A 17645-nucleotide genomic window follows, 5' to 3' on the forward strand; every position below is an offset into this window, starting at 1 on the left:
ATATTTGGGTGGAATCATCCATTTTATAGTATTGGTGGAATGCAGTGTTTATATTACTTTACAATAATTTGCATTTATAAAGGTGCACAATTTTGTGGAATAATGAGATGATTAACATATTCATTGTAGGAGGGTGCTTAGTTTTAGGCCTTTTCCTCAAAATGTTGAGAAACTGAAAATAAAGTAAAAATGTCTTATCTCCCCATAGGTAGATATTGCACTATCTTTAGTGAGGGGCTCAGAAGTTTATAAATATTATTTAGCTGTCAATCATCAGGAAAATGCAAATCGAAACCACATTGAGCTATCACCTCCCACTTGTTAAAATGGTTATCGTCAAGAAGACAATTAGGCATGACCCCATGATAACAAGTGTTGCAACGGTGTGGAGAAAAGGGAACCCTTGTACACTGTTGGTGGGAATGTAAATTCGTTCAAACACTATGGAAAACAGTATGGAGAGGTCCCTCAAAAAATTAAAAATAGACCTACCATATGATCCAGCAATTCTACTTCTGAGTATGTATCCAAAGGAAATGAAAGCAGGATATCAAAAATATATCTGTATTCCCATATGGCAACATTACTCACAATGGCCAAGATATGGAAACAACCTACGTGTCGATCAATGGATGAATGGATAAAGAAGATGTGGTACATATATAGACAATGGAATACTACTCAGACAAGAGAAAGAAGGAAATCCTGCCATGTGTGGTAATATGGATGGACTATAAGGGGATTATGCTAAGTGAAATAAATCAATAAGAGAAAGACAATAAGATATCACTTATATGTGGAATCTAAAAAAAAAGCAAAACTCATAAAAACAGAGTAGAGGGCTTCCCTGGTAGCGCAGTGGTTGAGAGTCTGCCTGCCGATGCAGGGGACACGGGTTCGTGCCCCGGTCCGGGAGGATCCCACATGCTGCGGAGCGGCTGGGCCCGTGAGCCATGGCCCCTGAGCCTGCGCGTCCAGAGCCTGTGCTCCACAGCGGGAGAGGCCACAAGAGTGAGAAGCCCAAAAAAAAAAAAAAAAAAAAACAGAGTAGAATGGTGATTACCAGAGGCTGGGGGGGTGGGAGAATTGGGGAGATGTTGTCTGAGGGTACAGACAACTAGTAGAAAAATAAGTCCTGGAGATCTAATGCACGGCATAGTGATTATAGTCAACAATGCTGTATTATGAACTTCAAAATTGCTAAGAGACTAGATCTTAATTGTTCCCACCACAAAAGAGAAATAATAATTATGTGATGTGATAGAGGTGTTAGATAACACTGCAGTGGTAATCACATTGCAATATATAAATTATCAAATCAACATGTACGCCTTAAACTTACATGATGTTATATATCAATTATATCTCAATTTTTTAAAAAAATTCCTGGAGAAGGGAACACCTTGAGTCTAGAAGGACAAAGAATATAGTGTGACTTGAGAAAAGGAGAAAAAGGTGTTCAAACCAAGACAGCAAAGTGTGTCAAGACCTAAAGGTGAGAAACAGCATTGGTTCCTGGCCCTGTGGGACCACACAGGGGTAAGCCCAGTGAATAGTTGCACCTGGAGTTGGAGATAGAAATGTGACATCTTCCACCAAGATGAGAAAGATCATCAGGAAGAGTGTGTAAAATGAAGAGGAAAACAATTACAGACTATGGGGCTTGTGGTAGACAACAGAATCTCCCATAAAAATGTTCACATCCTAATCCCTGGAACCATGTGAATATATTAATTCACATGGAAAAAGAACTTTACAGATGATTAAAGATCTTGAGATGGGAGATTATCCTGCATTAAATAGGTCAGCCCAATGTAATAACAAGGGTCCCTAAAAGTGAAAGAGAGAGGCAGAAGCATAGAGTCAGCGAGAGATTTGCAGATGCTACACTGATGGGTTTGAAGATAAAGGAGGAAGCCACAGGCCAAGGAATTCAGGCAACCACTGGAAGCTGGAAAAGGTAACAAAACAGATTTTCACCTGCAGTCCCCAGAAGGAATGCAACGCTGCCAATGCCTTGATTTTAGCCCAGTTGAAACCCATTTTGGAATTCTGACCTTAAAAAAGGAAAATAGGGGCATCCCTGGTGGCGCAGTGGTTGAGAGTCCGCCTGCCGATGCAGGGGACACGGGTTTGTGCCCCGGTCTGGGAAGATCCCACATGCTGCAGAGCGGCTGGGCCCGTGAGCCATGGCCGCTGAGCCTGCGCGTCCGGAGCCTGTGCTCCACAACGGGAGAGGCCACAGCAGTGAGAGGCCCACGTACCGCAAAAAAAAAAAAAAAAAAAAAGGAAAATATAGTGCCACCTTTTTCACACATGCTGTTAGCCTCAAATATAGAAAGTGACATCTTGAAACCATAATTGCCTAATTCTGTGGGTCCTAGCATTAGCCATTCTCTAGAATCACCTGGAACCTTTTATAAATCCCAATTCCCAGACCAATGAAATCAGAATCCTGAGTAGGACCCAGGCATCAATATTTTTTACAGCTTCCCAAGTAATTACAATGTAGGGCCTAGGTTTACAACCACTGAACTAATATTTATTTGATTTCAATACTCCTTTGATGACATATATATATGCTTAATGTTAAATGAAAATAACGTATAAAAATTTTAGTGTCACTCAGATTATTGGAAGCAACCTAGAATGTCCCTAAATCTGGACAATCTGCATGATATATTTCTATTCCAAAAGCAACAGTCTTCTAAATCAGAAGGGAAAACAATCCAGAGTTCTGTGTAAAAAGAAAATAACAGGGCTTCCCTGGTGGCGCAGTGGTTGAGAGTCCGCCTGCCGATGCAGGGGACACGGGTTCGCGCCTCAGTCTGGGAAGATCCCACATGCCGCGGAGCGGCTGGGCCCGTGAGCCATGGTCGCTGAGCCTGCGCGTCCGGAGCCTGTGCTGCGCAACGGGAGAGGCCGCGACAGTGAGAGGCCCGCGTACCGCCAAAAAAAAGAAAAAAAAAAAAGAAAATAACAGACAGTTGCTAGATTTCATGTTAAAGGCAAGACAGAAGTAGGGTCAACTTCAAAATAGTTTATTTCTAAAGCAAAATGTAGTAAGAAATTAGCATTTAGGAAAATGTATTCAATACTTTAATTTCCAGGATCTAAATGAGATTACTGAAAGTTCAGTGGTCAACAGCTATGGAAGAAAGAACTGAGGAAAATTATTTTATGTTGTAAAGTAAAATTAGAAAGTCTTTATTTCTCTGCTAAATCCAATTTCTTTTAACGGAAACTTGTTAGTTTAACGTTTATGTCTTTAAGCTTTAGAAAAACAAAATGTATTTTACTTATGTCATTTTAACCAGTTGAGAAAAATCTCATACAGAAAGTAACACAAAGCAGTACTGAGCTAGTTCTAGTTCCATGAGTCATAGTCGTAGAAGCTTAAATGGCAAAAAAAAAAAACAAAACTATTGAATTGAAGCCCTGGAAAAATGAGGTAAGACGAACTTAAGCGCAAACAAGTATGGTAAGCCACTCCCAGATTATAATACACATTTATGTCAGCCTTCTGTTTTGTTCTTTACAGATGGATGAGAATTAAGAATAGAATATAATTTTCCTTTTTTTAAATTCTCCCTCTACCATTGTTAACCAAGGTGGTAGAGTATAAAGTGAACAGAACAACTGAGCAAATAAATTTTGTTGTTTTTATCCTTAGGTTCCAAAATATTTGACTGCTAAGAAACCAAAGTGAATTCGCTTTTTGGGGGGGCGGTACTATTAAATTAATTCTGAATTATGATAATTCAGTCAAACTAGGTAAATTTTACCTTTTCACTAGGAAGAATGAAAGAAGACCAGAGCCACATCTTCTGAGTTTTCAGTTCCAAATCCAGAGATTATTAGTACGACTGGCTGTGCATGAAGAATGTATGGTGGCCAAGAGTAAAAGCAAAGAGACCACTTAGGATGACACTTAAATAGCCCACACAAGATGGTGGCAGAAAGGGGAAAGGAAAGGATTCAAGATGTATTTTGAAAATAGAACCAACAGGATTTGCTGATGTATTGGATGTATGTGGGCAAAGATGAGGAAAAGGGAGCAATGAAAGATGGCTTCTACTTTTTGACTTGAGCAGTTGGTGGATATGCTATTGACAGAGGTGCGGGGTGACTGGTATTGGGCTGAGGGAAGAGATGGCAGCGAAATCAAGGACTTGCTTCACTCGCTTGTTACTGGCATGGGTCCTGAAGGCATTTTAATTTTTTTTTTTTTTTCCTCTGAGTAGATGGTGAAGAGGAGACCCAAGGTCAAGCCTGGGACTCTTTGAAATGTAAAGAGAGGTGAGGAGAGGAGAAGAAACTAGCAAAGGAGATTGAGAAAGGGAACGCCAATAGGAGTGGGGTGTCACGGAAGCCAAGAGAGGAAAGCGATTCAAGAAGGAGGAAGATGATCAGGGTATGATTGTGCTTACTCATGACCGTAGTTAATATGATATCGGCTAATGGAAAATTATGAGACATATCTGCACTGGTGGCTGCACCTGTGAAAGAATGTTCATTTGTGTCACAGCTACATTCATATGTTCAGTTCTCACCACCCTTGCTCCCCACCAAATTTCATTACCTGTCACAAAACTGATGATTGATTGATTATTCCTCTTCCTATATTTCTCTCTTCTACTTTAAATAACATTGAAGGGTCTTATGTACTTAAAATAATGCATGTGCAGAAAAGAGAAAAAAAGAAAGAAAAAGCAAAACAAAAAGTAATGCGGGCTTCCCTGGTGGCGCAGCGGTTAAGAATCCGCCTGCCGATGCGGGGGACACGGGTTCGTGCCCCGGTCTGGGAAGATCCCACATGCCGCGGAGCGGCTGGGCCCGTGAGCCATGGCCGCTAAGCCTGCGCGTCCGGAGCCTGTGCTCCACAATGGGAGAGGCCGCAACAGTGAGAGGCCCGCGTACCGCTAAAAAAAAAAAAAAAAAAAAAAAAAAGTAATGCATGTTAATTGAAAAAAGTTTGGAAAATGTAGAAAATTTCAAAAATGAAGAAAAAAAACTACACCCATAATTACAACACCCACACATCTCTGACACTTGGTGTATATATGTAGTCCCATAAATAAATGGTTATTAAAAACTTGAGATCAGGTGAAACATACTGCTTGTAGCCTGCTTTCTTTCATTTAGAAATATATCATTAACATTTTCTTTGTCCCTAGTCTTTTAAATGTGACCTTAAAAATAACTCTATATTATTACATTATTAACTAGACCATAATTTAACCAACCTTCTATTGTTTAAATTCAAGTTGTTTCCAGTGTTTTGCTATTACAAACATAGTGAAACTGTACACTAGTTAAGAGCATAGGCTTTGACACTGAACATATCTGGCTTAAAGTCTACTTCCATGGCTTATTGGCTGTGTACTCTTGAGAAATTATTCAACAAATTATTGAAGTTTCAGGTTCCTGATGTATAAAAGGACTATAATAATAGTACCTATTGTAAGGATTACAGGTAAAGTACTTAGCATGGTACCCTAAAAGTAATTACTGCTCAATAAATGTAAGCCATTATAACAATAATTAAAGCATATGTTGTTAAATGACTGTATTTTTAAATTTTGAAAAAAAAATTTTAAACACTTTTCTAATAAATATAGCTATTTACTGTTCTGTTTACCAGCTAGTCTGATTGCCATTTGGGCCCTGCGTATAACCTTTGATTCAGTCTCAAATTTCATTAGTTTCTTGGACCCAAAGAGGTAACTCTCATTTTTCTTTCTTTTTTTATTGAGTGTTGTCTGAAGGTTACTGACAGCGGTGGCTAAATTAGTCATGCTGCGAATTTACCTCCAAAATTTAGTTAGCACATCAGCAAAGAGGTAGCTCTTGACAACGGGTTTTTCTTTGCTCACTCAGACCATTAGGAATCCGTATATCCAAACTATTTAATTGATTTTTTTTCTGAAAATTCCAAATCACAAATCACATAGACAGTGTCAATCTGTCAAAATATGTCAGAAAGAATCTAGGACTAAACACGACAAACGGGTACAAACTCCTGCTCTGCCCATCGCATAGTTCCTCTCCACCACTTTTTTGTAGGGAGTGAAAGAAGAGAAGGCTGAGCAAAGTTCACCAGCACTGAGGAGGAATGGAGCTCCTGAATTCCGTTCTGCCTAAAACAAGAGCCCCTTCATCCTACACTCGCCTCTGGCACATCCCCAGCTGCTCACAGACCACAAACTGCACCAGGTTTCTAACCTTAACAGATCCTTTTGCTCCTTTGTCAACAAAGAATTATTCTGACTTCCTCTGTAGTAAGCTGAGTTCTCACTCACCTCTGGTCACTTTTCTTTTTTTAATCACTGAAAACTCTTCAGGATTCCTACATGTGAATTATTTGAATCAAAACTTTTGGATAGTTTTTTTTGGACAAAAGCAGGAGCAACCAGACACCCTTCCTACTCCACCTCCACCCCCTTGGAAAAAAACTCTGTTTTGTGGATTGTGGGTTGTCTGCTATGATCTCTTCCTGCTGGGTTCCTAGCGTGCCAACTAGAAAAATACAGGTACTATGTTTACACAGCCTTCATTTCTATTTACAAAATCTCTCTGTGGAGTTGCGAAGTTGTTTTTTTTTTTCTTTCTTTTCCTTTTTTTCATAGCTGAACCTGTTGATCCAACTGTAACCATCAGCCAGTGAACACTAAGGTCGGAAGCCAGTTTCTAATGGGGGAAGTGGGAGGGGTACCCATCAAACTGGTTTGACTGCCTGAAGATAGCTGGTTACCCCAGTTTTAGCAAAAAATGGAACATACAGAATAACCTCAGCCTTTGGATTTCCTAATGTGGAAATTGAATTTGAGGGCTATGAACAACTACCAGTACACTTTGTTTTGACTATTTCAGGACTGCCATGTAGACAGAGCTCTAGAGAGCTGCCTTGTTTTTACCAACAGCACAGACTCTATTATACTCTCTTGGATTGAAAGAGTTAGGTCCCCAAGTACCTAACCAATTGCTGGGCCACTCTGACAAAGAAGAAAATGAGTCTCCTGGGTTAAATGAAAGCTACTGAATCTGGGGGCCCCTGAATCCACTCAGTTTAAGTGCTGGCATTTAGCTTCCTGATTTAGTAGAAATCAAAAGAAGGAGTATCCTTAAATAAATATTCTCACTCTAGTTCCCTAACGAATTCATTTCAAATAATGAGGAAAAGAGAGTTTAATTTTATTTGGGGCCCATTTTGTCTATTCTTAGTTTATTCCTCTGAGTCTCATTTTCTTTATCTGTTAAACAGGACTAATAATACCTATAAATAACATTATTCCAAGATCAAGGGAGGAAAGGATTACCACTAGATACAGCCATCACTTTTAAAAGAAAGTTTTAACATTTATAACATAATAAACAAATCATTGGAAAACCAATTTTTCTTTGAGAATCACACAAACTTTATAACTTAGTCTCTTTCTTAACCAATGGAGCATGGGCAATAAACACCCTCGTCCTTGGGAAGATATGAACAATTGTTATCTTCAAGGTCACTTTTAATTGTCCCTTCTTTTCACATCCACAGAATGCTGCTTATGCTTCTTATCAACCCTCACCTTTTTCTGTCTGAGTTTTAATTACTTGCTTACCAATCTCTTTCCTCCACCAGATTGAACATTCTTGGTCTTTTCCCCCTTACAACATCTGGCATGGTGCCTTGGATGTGGTACATTTTCCATAAAAGTCTGTGTTGAAAGGAAAGAAGTTGAACATAGAACCTGTTGTAGGACCTGTTTCCCATTGACAGTCATATCCTGATTGGAGCCCTTTTTGCTCTCTGTCAATGGAAAATGGACCAGAGGAGGGAGTACAGCTACCATCAGAATGAGTTGGAGAGGGAAAGGGTTTCAAGAAGGAGGGGAGATTATGGGCTTCCCTGGTGGCGCAGTGGTTAACAATCCGCCTGCCAATGCAGGGGACACAGGTTTGAGCCCTGGTCTGGGAAGATCCCACATGCTGCAGAGCAACTAAGCCCGTATGCCACAACTACTGAGCCTGTACTCTAGAGCCTGCAAGCCACAACTACTGAGCCCACGTGCCACAACTGCTGAAGCCCGCATGTCTAGAGCCCATGTTCCGCAATGAGAAGCTTGCGCACCGCAAAGAAGATTAGCCCCTGCTCGCCGCAACTAGAGAAAGCCCACACACAGCAATGAAGACCCAACAGAGCCGAAAATGAAAGAAAGGAAGGAAGAAAGAAAGAAAGAAAGGAGGTTAAATTGTTAAATGCAGATGGGTAGGGAAGGATGAAGGCTGATCAAAGTCCATTGGTTTTCCTGGTGGTTAGGTGTGACCTTCAATAGAACTAGAACTGCCTCAGTTAAATGACAAGGAAAAGTCAGATTACTGTAGGCTTGAAAGTGAGTGGGTGGTGATAAATGGCTGGAAGACAGTATAGACCCTATTTCTGCTTCAGGGTTGGGCTCCAATCCAGCATGACACATCTTTGACCTCCACAAGTCTACTCTCCAGCAAAGCCAGCCGTATTACAGCTTCCTCTTTACACATAGTGATTTCCTATCTGCAGGATTTTGTTCTAGGTCTTCCCATATGACCTGAGTGTCCAGTGTCAAGTACTCTGAAACTCAGAGATCTTTCCTCAATTGCTCTAGCTTAATATGTCCTGTTTTACTCTGAAGTCGGTAACATGTAAGCTTTCTGATGGCATTTAACATATTCGGCCTAGTATTAGAGTTAGGTAAATGTATCCCTTATTAGTCTGTAAGGGATAAATAGACTTTAACTAAAACTTCTTTTCATATTAAGATACTACCTATCCATATTAGATACTACCTGATGGGTGTATATAATTGTGTAGATCCAGACAAGGAATTTTAATTCAGAAAAATAAAATCAAGAGATTTTAGAGTTTCAATTTAATCCAGCAGCATGTACTGAATATCTTTTGTGTGCAAAACACTGTGCCCTCAAGGAGTTTAAGATCTAATGCATTAGTCAGCAAACTTTTTTTTAATAAATAGTCAGTAAATATCTTAAACTTTGCAGACCATATGGTCTCTGTTTCAACTATTCAACTCTGCCCCTGTAGTGAGAAAGCAACTATAGATACTACCTAAACCAATGAGAGTGGCTATGTTCCAATAAAACTTTATTTATGAGCCCTGAAATTTGGATTTCATAGAATTTTCATATGTCATGTTACATTATACTTCTTTTGATTTTTTAAAATGATCTAAAAATGTAAAAACCATTTTTGCTTGTGGGCCATACAAAAACAGGTGGCAAACAAGATTTGGCCTGTGGGCCATGGTTTCCTGACCCCTGATCCAATGAATAAAGAGAGCCAAAACAAACAAACAAACAAAAAATCCCTGTTCCATGAAATTTATACCCTAACAAATAAGTAATATACAACCATTTACAGACTATAAGTAAATTCAGTGAAGAAAATAGAGTGACATGACAAAGAGTAGTTGGGTAGATGGGAGGGCTATTTTTGGAGACTGTTCAGAAGAAACTTCTCTTCAGAGGTATCATTTCAGTTGAGACCCTCAAGATGAGCCAGCAGTGTTAAATGCCAGTAGAAAAAGGATTCCAGGATTCCAGGTTAAGGAAAAATCAATTGCAAAGGCAAATGTTTCAAGAAATAAATTGGAGAGGTGCAGGCAAGAGCCACATTACACAAAGCTATATGCCATTGTTAAGGGTTTGGATTTTATTTAAAAATCCAGTGAGAGATGTCTGCACAACTTTATGAGTTGTACACTTTAAAAAGTGAATTTTATGATATGTGAATTATCTCCCAATAAAAAATTATTTAATTACAATTAAAATAAATTTAATAAATAAATAAATAAAAATAAATTGCATGAGAATCCAGTGAAGGTTTTAAGTAGGAACATGACATGACCTAATTTAGCTTTAAAAAGTTCCCTCTGGCTGACTGCAGCTTCCTTAAGTCACATATCCTTACTGCCTTGCGTTAAGGGTCCAAGTGGGTCTGATCTCCCTAGTAATCTGTAAATACTGGAGTCATGCAATCAGTGTCTAATTTATCTTTATATTCTTCAGATTGTCAAGCCCAGCGCCTGACTCATGTTTTATGTTTAGAAAACATTTGCTAAATGCAATGATTAATAAAGGAAAAGCCAAATCTCAATGATAAACATATTCTTCATGTTTTACATAATTTACACTTTCGGAATCAAGAAATCAGTGCCCAAATATGTATTCAATATGGTTTATAGTCAATTTCAAATATCATTGATATAAACAGTCCAAGGCAGTTCCACCCAGCCATGGGATTGTTTATAATATCTGATTTTATTTTTGTATATTTTGTACATTTTTCAAGTTTCCTACAAATGAACTTGTAATACTTTTATAATCAGAACAAGTGCCTCTTTTAAGCCCTTGAAATGTTCCTCTCTTCTAAACTATACATAAAAGTGAATTAAAAAAACATTAAGATCATTAATTAAAAAAAACAATTCACGTAATCTAAGGATGATTCTTGCCCCAATCTCTGCAGGACTCTTCCTCACTCAGCTGAGGCCACTCACTCATTTGTTTATTTATCAATAAAATAGTATAGTCACACAACTCCAGAGGGACCCATTCACATGGACCGCAGTGAAATGAACATTGTGAGTTGTTGACACTTAGGCACTAAGCAGGTACTGGGGCAAGCAGTTCTAAGCTCTGGGGGTAAAAGAGTAAACAAGGCAGTTCTCACATTGTGTTATAATTAGAAGTGTAGTTATCTGTCTCCCCCAGTGCTATGTAAACCCTGGAGGCCAGGAACCATGCAGACTTTGGTAAATCAGATTTCTGAAGGAGGTGATCACTAAGGAGTTTACCAAGCAGAGAAGGGTTGGAGTCAAGGAAGAGGATTCCCATCAGAAAAAAACAAATAGTAAGTGGGAAGGCAAGAGAGGATTGTGTTTAAGTTCTGTTTGGCTGGGAAAGAGAGGAGGAGTTAGGAAGTGGAGAGAAACCAGTCCTGGTGGGATTTATGAGTCACAAAAAAGAATTTAGACTTAATCCTAAAGGCCAGGAGAACAAATGAAGAGTTTTAAGGAAAGGAATGGCTTTATCAGATTTGTGCGTTCCCAAACCAGACACTGGATTAGAGGCAGGATCTGACTGAAGGCAGGGAAACTTGTTTAGAAGATACAGCCTAAAACCAGGGGTTCATTACCTGGGGTCTATAGTAAGTTGAAGTTGGATAGGACAAAAAAAAATACATCTTTATTTTTACTGATCATTCATTGAAATTTAGGAATTCCTCCAGTTATAAATGTGGGCAATAAACCACAGTACTATTAAATGTGTGACTTTGCAACCAACAGAAATCAGTTATTTTCACAGTACATTCCAGTTATTGCAGATATCACAGACGTTATTTATCCTCATTGCTACTCTGAAATTATAGTAGTTATTACACTCACTAGTAGAACTTATTATTAATGGATTAATAAAAAAATACAAATGTTGCACTTGTATTTTAGGTATTCTGATAACTTCACTGTAAGTTAATAGTTTCCTACTTTATACATTTTAAAATATTACTCTTGGGACTTCCCTGGTGGCGCAGTGGTTAAGAATCCGCCTGCCCATGCAGGGGACACGGGTTCAAGCCCTGTTTCGGGAAGATCTCACATGCCGCGGAGCAACTAAGCCCGTGAGCCACAACTACTGAGCCTGTGTGCCACAACTACTGAAACCCACGTGCCAGAAGCCACTACAATGAGAAGCTCACGCACCACAAAGAAGAATGGCCCCTGCTCTCCGCAACTAGAGAAAGCCTGCACACAGCAACGAAGACCCAACACAGCCAACAATAAATAAATAAATATTTTAAAAAATAAAAGTATTAATCTTGAGAAGTGTTCATTGGCTTTACCAGATGGACAAAGTGAGCTGTGGCACAAAAAACGGTTTCAAATCCCTGTTCAGGCTCTAGTTCTACTGAAATACCTGTGACTCTAAAGCACCAGGCTTTTCTCCCTGACCTTGACCTACTTGCCCAATCTCTTCTGCTTTAAAAGCTTGTTCTTTTCTCCACCCTCAGACTAACTCCCTTCAGCCCTCACCTCAGGATTCCCTACACCTACCCTACCTCCCCACTCAGGTGTCCTTTCTATATAGTCTCATGACAGCCTGTTTTTACCCCAAACATATCCCTTACCACATGGACCCAGCATCCCACAATTTAACACTTAAGTTTTTAAATATCACAAGTGGCCATGAATCTCCAGGACAAGTAGTAATTTGTCAGTCTGCTGAGGCATGAAATAGGATTGCTACAGCTGAGGAGTCGCTGAGCCAGTCAGGAGCCTGACCACCCAGGGTCCACATTGCTACATGATGCTATTTAATGTGCACAACAAAGCTCTAAGTGAAGTCATATTATTCTTGTTTTATAGATAAAGAGTTTGATGAAATCACAAATTAGAGTAAAATTAGAGGATCTGGAGATTTTCAAAGGTCTTCAGTCCATTTTAGACTATTTTTTCTGATTCGACATAGGAGGTGAGCTCCCTGAAGGCAAGAAATTTGTCTTTAATCTTGGCACCCCCAGGGCACATACTGGGCCTGACCATAGTAGGTGCTCAATAAATGGCTTCCTGATGAATGAAATTCCTAAGAATTCTGCCTTCCCTCACAAAAAGGGAATCTCCTGGAGGTCAGGGCCTCCATCTCCATCCCACTGAATTCCCAGCTTCTAGAAAAAGTACCTGTCTCATAAAAATTAAAAGTATTTATTGTCTAATTTGTGTATGACATCTGACATACATTTTATTTTATTGAGGGTTTTCTATAAATGTCTTTGAACATCAAAATAAGGTACAAACAGTGATTCCACCGCCGCGCCGGGGGGGTGGGGGGGCTGCGCGGGACTCTTTTTTTTCAGACTGACCGCGGGGCAGCTGGGGAGCATGTCGACCCCGGCCCGGAGGAGACTTATGCGGGATTTCAAGCGATTGCAAGAGGACCCACCTGTGGGTGTCAGTGGCGCACCATCTGAAAACAACATCATGCAGTGGAATGCAGTTATATTTGGACCAGAAGGGACACCCTTTGAAGATGGTACTTTTAAACTAGTAATAGAATTTTCTGAAGAATATCCAAATAAACCGCCAACTGTTAGGTTTTTATCCAAAATGTTTCATCCAAATGTGTATGCTGATGGTAGCATATGTTTAGATATCCTTCAGAATAGATGGAGTCCAACATACGATGTATCTTCTATCTTAACATCAATTCAGTCTCTGCTGGATGAACCAAATCCAAATAGTCCAGCCAATAGCCAGGCAGCACAGCTTTATCAGGAAAACAAACGAGAATACGAGAAAAGAGTTTCGGCCATTGTTGAACAAAGCTGGAATGATTCATAATAGACATCTGGTCTGTTAATCTTTTTCATCATTGTTGTGTATAATTTACCTCTCAGTAGAAAGGCTAACAAATTTTAAGTGCCACAGGTTTTAAGGATTCTGCAGAAAAAAAAACCTTCGGTTTAGAACCTACAAAAGCTTGTGTATCTTGATTAATGTACTTTTTATTGCATGGTGTGAACTAAGTTATTGCTTACATAAATTTGTAATATAAAAAAAATAAGGTACAAAAATATAAATAAGACCAATTTTATAGATAATTAGTAATGCTTTTAAGTTTTCAACTTTTCTGTTCTTTGGAATAACTTGAACATCAGTCTCCTGGATTATTACAGGAAGCTCTTACTTATAAAATACTAGGAGGGAAATTTTGTTTTGTTTTGGCTATTGATCATCAGTACACATGCGACTGGTACACACAGTGTACTTTTGTGTTGTTACTGATGTTGCTGTGAAATCAAGGTACCACTTTATTAAATGAGTCAATTCACACAATATGAGCATCAATATAATTATAATTGTAAACAAATTTTTTACAACAAGGATGGACCAATTTTCAGATTTCCAAATCAGAGTCAACTGTACATTTACACAGAATTGTCTTTGCGTGAAGCCCAAAAGGGAACAGCATAAAAATGAGTGTTTCTGGGCTTCCCTGGTGGCGCAGTGGTTGAGAGTCCGCCTGCCGATGCAGGGGACAGTGGTTCGTGCCCCGGTCCGGGAAGATCCCACATGCCGCGGAGTGGCTGGGCACGTGAGCCATGGCTGCTTAGCCCACGCGTCTGGAGCCTGTGCTCCGCAACGGGAGAGGCCACAACAGTGAGAGGTCCTCGTACCGCAAAAAAAAAGAAAAGAAAAGAGTGCTTCTGCAACCCCTTTATTTCTCATGATCAGTGGTTTGTTAGAAAAGAGCTTCAGGTTTGTTACCTAAGGTCTGAGACAGTAGAAGAGTCAAAGGTGTCGCGAATTCACTGTAAACCGCTTCACTCCCGAACATCAGCTCATTCTGGAGGAAGTGGAGTCTTAGGATACTTATTCTTAAAGTGCTGCTTGAAGGTCTTAGGGTCTGGCATTTGTGTCCTACAGACAGTGCAGGTATATACTAGGGCACCTTTGGCAGCAGCCTTTTGGTCATGTCCTTGCTTCTTTTGTCCAGCTTGCTTTTTGGCATTTTTCTGCTGAGACTGAATCTTCTGAGGCCAAGAGCCGTATCTTCCTGCCTTGGCCTCCTCCCCACCCTCACCTCCTCGCGTGCCTGTGCCTCTGCCGGTCGAGCCAAGTGTACTTTTTTTTTTTTTTTTTTGCGGTACGCGGGCTTCTCACTGCTGTGGCCTCTCCTGTTGCAGAGCACAGGCTCCGGACGCGCAGGCTCAGCAGCCATGGATCACGGGCCCAGCCGCTCCGCGGCATGTGGGATCTTCCTAGACCGGGGCACGAACCTGCGTCCCCTGCATCGGCAGGCGGACTCCCAACCACTGCGCCACCAGGGAAGCCCCCAAGTGTACTTTTATATAATCATATTTTTCCTTAGGTTCAAACAGAGTAAAAACATCAGTAATAATCTCTAATTTCTTAGTTTTTTCAGACATACTTCATCTTACAGAAACGACAAAAATTCAGGCAGAAATAATCAGGGGAGACTCTTAATGAAATCCTTTATTATATTAAACTGCAGCATTTACTGTGGCTTAAGATTTGTTCTTGAGAGGGATGAAATTTTATGGTAGTATTAGGTCAAAGAAAAAAAGGTACACGTTTTTCAATGTCTAGAATGTGTTAAGCATAAAAAGTGTCCTATCTCACAATGCTTCCTTCCTGAGGGATCCAGAAATAGACACATAAAAACCAAATGTAAAATGTACAAATTTCTACTTAGCTCCTTGCCCTTTCCCCTCATTAGCTTCAGTGGAGCTGAGCTTGCTCAGTCACTAGTAACTATGTGCCCCATGTATATTTAGAAGCCACCTTGCAGAGGCATTTGTTTTTGCCTCTATGCGTAGAGTTTCAGTAAGCATTTCAGTTAGCTGTTTCTTGCATATCACAAAAAAACCCAGTTTGTAAAATTAATCACTTTCACTTTTAAAAAATAATGAATTTTCATGTGGTGAGGGATGACAAATGGGAACATTTTACTGAATCCTAATATATCCTGCACCTAGGCATAAGTGGTGTGACCAAAATCATCTCCCAGTCAGAGCTCTACCACACCTAAAAAGTCAACAGTGGGATTAGTCATTAAAGGTTTTCTTTGCCTGCATTTTAACTGTAAGTCCCTGTGTTAATTTGCTCTATGAATTCATTACTACTCATGTCATCTAGAGGAAACCATGGCTCTGAAAAAATGGCACACTAACAGCTAATTTTTCTCTTTTTCTTTTTTTGGCTGTGCCGCACAGCATGCAGGTTCTTAGTTCTCTGACCAGGGATTGAATCCGTGCCCTCTGCAGTGAAAGCGCAGAACCCTAACCACTGGACTGCCGGGGAATTCCCATAACAGCTAATTTTTTAATGGAGAGAAAGTCCTGCTAGAGAAAAAGACCCACCTCCTGATATACCAAAGTAGCCAGGAATGAATGCTTCACCATCTTTCTCTACAGCTAGTTTTTTTTTTTTTTTTTTTTTTTGCTGTACGCGGGCCTCTCACTGTTGTGGCCTCTCCCGTTGCGGAGCATAGGCTCCGGATGCGCAGGCTCAGCGGCCATGGCTCACGGGCCCAGCCGCTCCGCGGCATGTGGGATCTTCCCGGACCGGGGCACGAACCCGTGTCCCCTGCATCGGCAGGTGGACTCTCAACCACTGCACCACCAGGGAAGCCCAAGAGTTAATTTTTTTAAAATACGGCTTCCATGAAACAAGAGCAGGATGCCATGTAACAGGAATAAAAAAGAGTCTTTGGGAATTAAAAGCTTGATAGAAGGAGAAAACACAAAAATGAAACAAATAAAAACCTTAAAAGTTGGGTTAGAAGATAAAGTTGAAGAAAGCATCCCTGAAAGTAGAACAAAAAGAGAGAGAGACAGAGAGAGAGAGAGATGGATGCAAAATAGGAGAAAAAGGATAATAAAATGGCAGAAATAGAAAAAGTAGAACAAAGAAAATCATCAAAATTATTAAAGAAAAATTATGAAAATGTAAGGAATTGCGTTTCCAGATTACAAGAACCCATGAAGTGCCAAGGAAAACAGATGAAGAGAGATTCATAACAAGTCACTTGTGAAATTTCAGAACACCTGGACCAAGAAATGATTCCTATAGCTCTCAGGAAAAAACGTAAACAGGTTGATTACACACAAGGATAAAGAAAAGCAACAACTTTGGACTGCTCCACAGCAGCACTGGAAGCAAGAAGATAGGCTTTCAAGAAAGAAGAGAAATACATTCAAAATTCTGTACAAAATGATCTCCAACCTAAAGTCCTATCCTCAGAAATGATCAATCAAGAATGAGAATTGAACATAGATATTTTCAGACATTCAAGATCTCAGTGAGGGGACTTCCTGGTGGTACAGTGGATAAGACTCTGTGCTCCCAATGCAGGGGGGTCAGGTTCGATCCCTGGTCAGGGAACTACGTGCATGCCACAACCCAGAGTTCACATGCCACAACTAAGGATCTGGCGAGCTGCAACTAAGGAGCCCACCTGCCACAATCAAGGACCCCACCTGCCACCACTAAGGAGCCCACCTGCCACAACTAAGGAGCCAGCAAGCCACAACTAAGGAGACTACCTACCACAACTAAGGACCTCACAAGCTGCAACTAAGACCCGTTGCAACCAAATAAATAAATAGGAAAAAAAAAATCTCAGTAGGACTTCCCTGGTGGTCCAGTGGTTGAGAATCCGCCTTCCAATGCAGAGGACGCAGGTATGATCCCTGGTCAGGGAACTAAGATCCCACATGCCACAGGGCAGCTAAGCCCACACACCGCCACTACTGAGCACATGAGCCACAACTAGAGAGCCTGCATGCCGCAACGACAGAGCCAATGGGCTCTGGAGCCCACACACCACAACTACAGAGCCCTCGTGCCACAACTAGAGAGAAGCCTGCATGCTGCAACGAAGATCCCAAGCAACAAAGACCTGACGCAGACAAAAATAAATAAATAAATAAATATTTTAAAAAAAAATCTCAATTTATTTCCCATTTATCATTTCTTAAGATGCTACTGGAAGATACGCTTCACCAATATAGGAGAATAAACCAAGAAAGGGGAAGACGTAATACAGGGAGTAAGAGACCCAACATAGGGGAGAGGGAATCT

At 40.3% G+C, this 17645-nt stretch overlaps 1 protein-coding gene across 1 annotated transcript; it reads left to right on the plus strand.

Moving 5' to 3' along the window:
- Positions 1 to 12846: 12846 nt before the first annotated feature.
- On the plus strand, positions 12847 to 13560 carry LOC101272977 (ubiquitin-conjugating enzyme E2 B). The gene has a single exon (XM_004263629.4). It carries the CDS (start codon positions 12921 to 12923, stop codon positions 13377 to 13379), a length of 459 nt encoding a protein of 152 aa, XP_004263677.1. The 5' UTR covers positions 12847 to 12920; the 3' UTR covers positions 13380 to 13560.
- Positions 13561 to 17645: the final 4085 nt, after the last annotated feature.

The sequence above is a fragment of the Orcinus orca genome, chromosome 4, assembly GCF_937001465.1.
Source record: "Orcinus orca chromosome 4, mOrcOrc1.1, whole genome shotgun sequence".
NCBI classification, from domain to species: Eukaryota; Metazoa; Chordata; class Mammalia; order Artiodactyla; family Delphinidae; genus Orcinus; species Orcinus orca.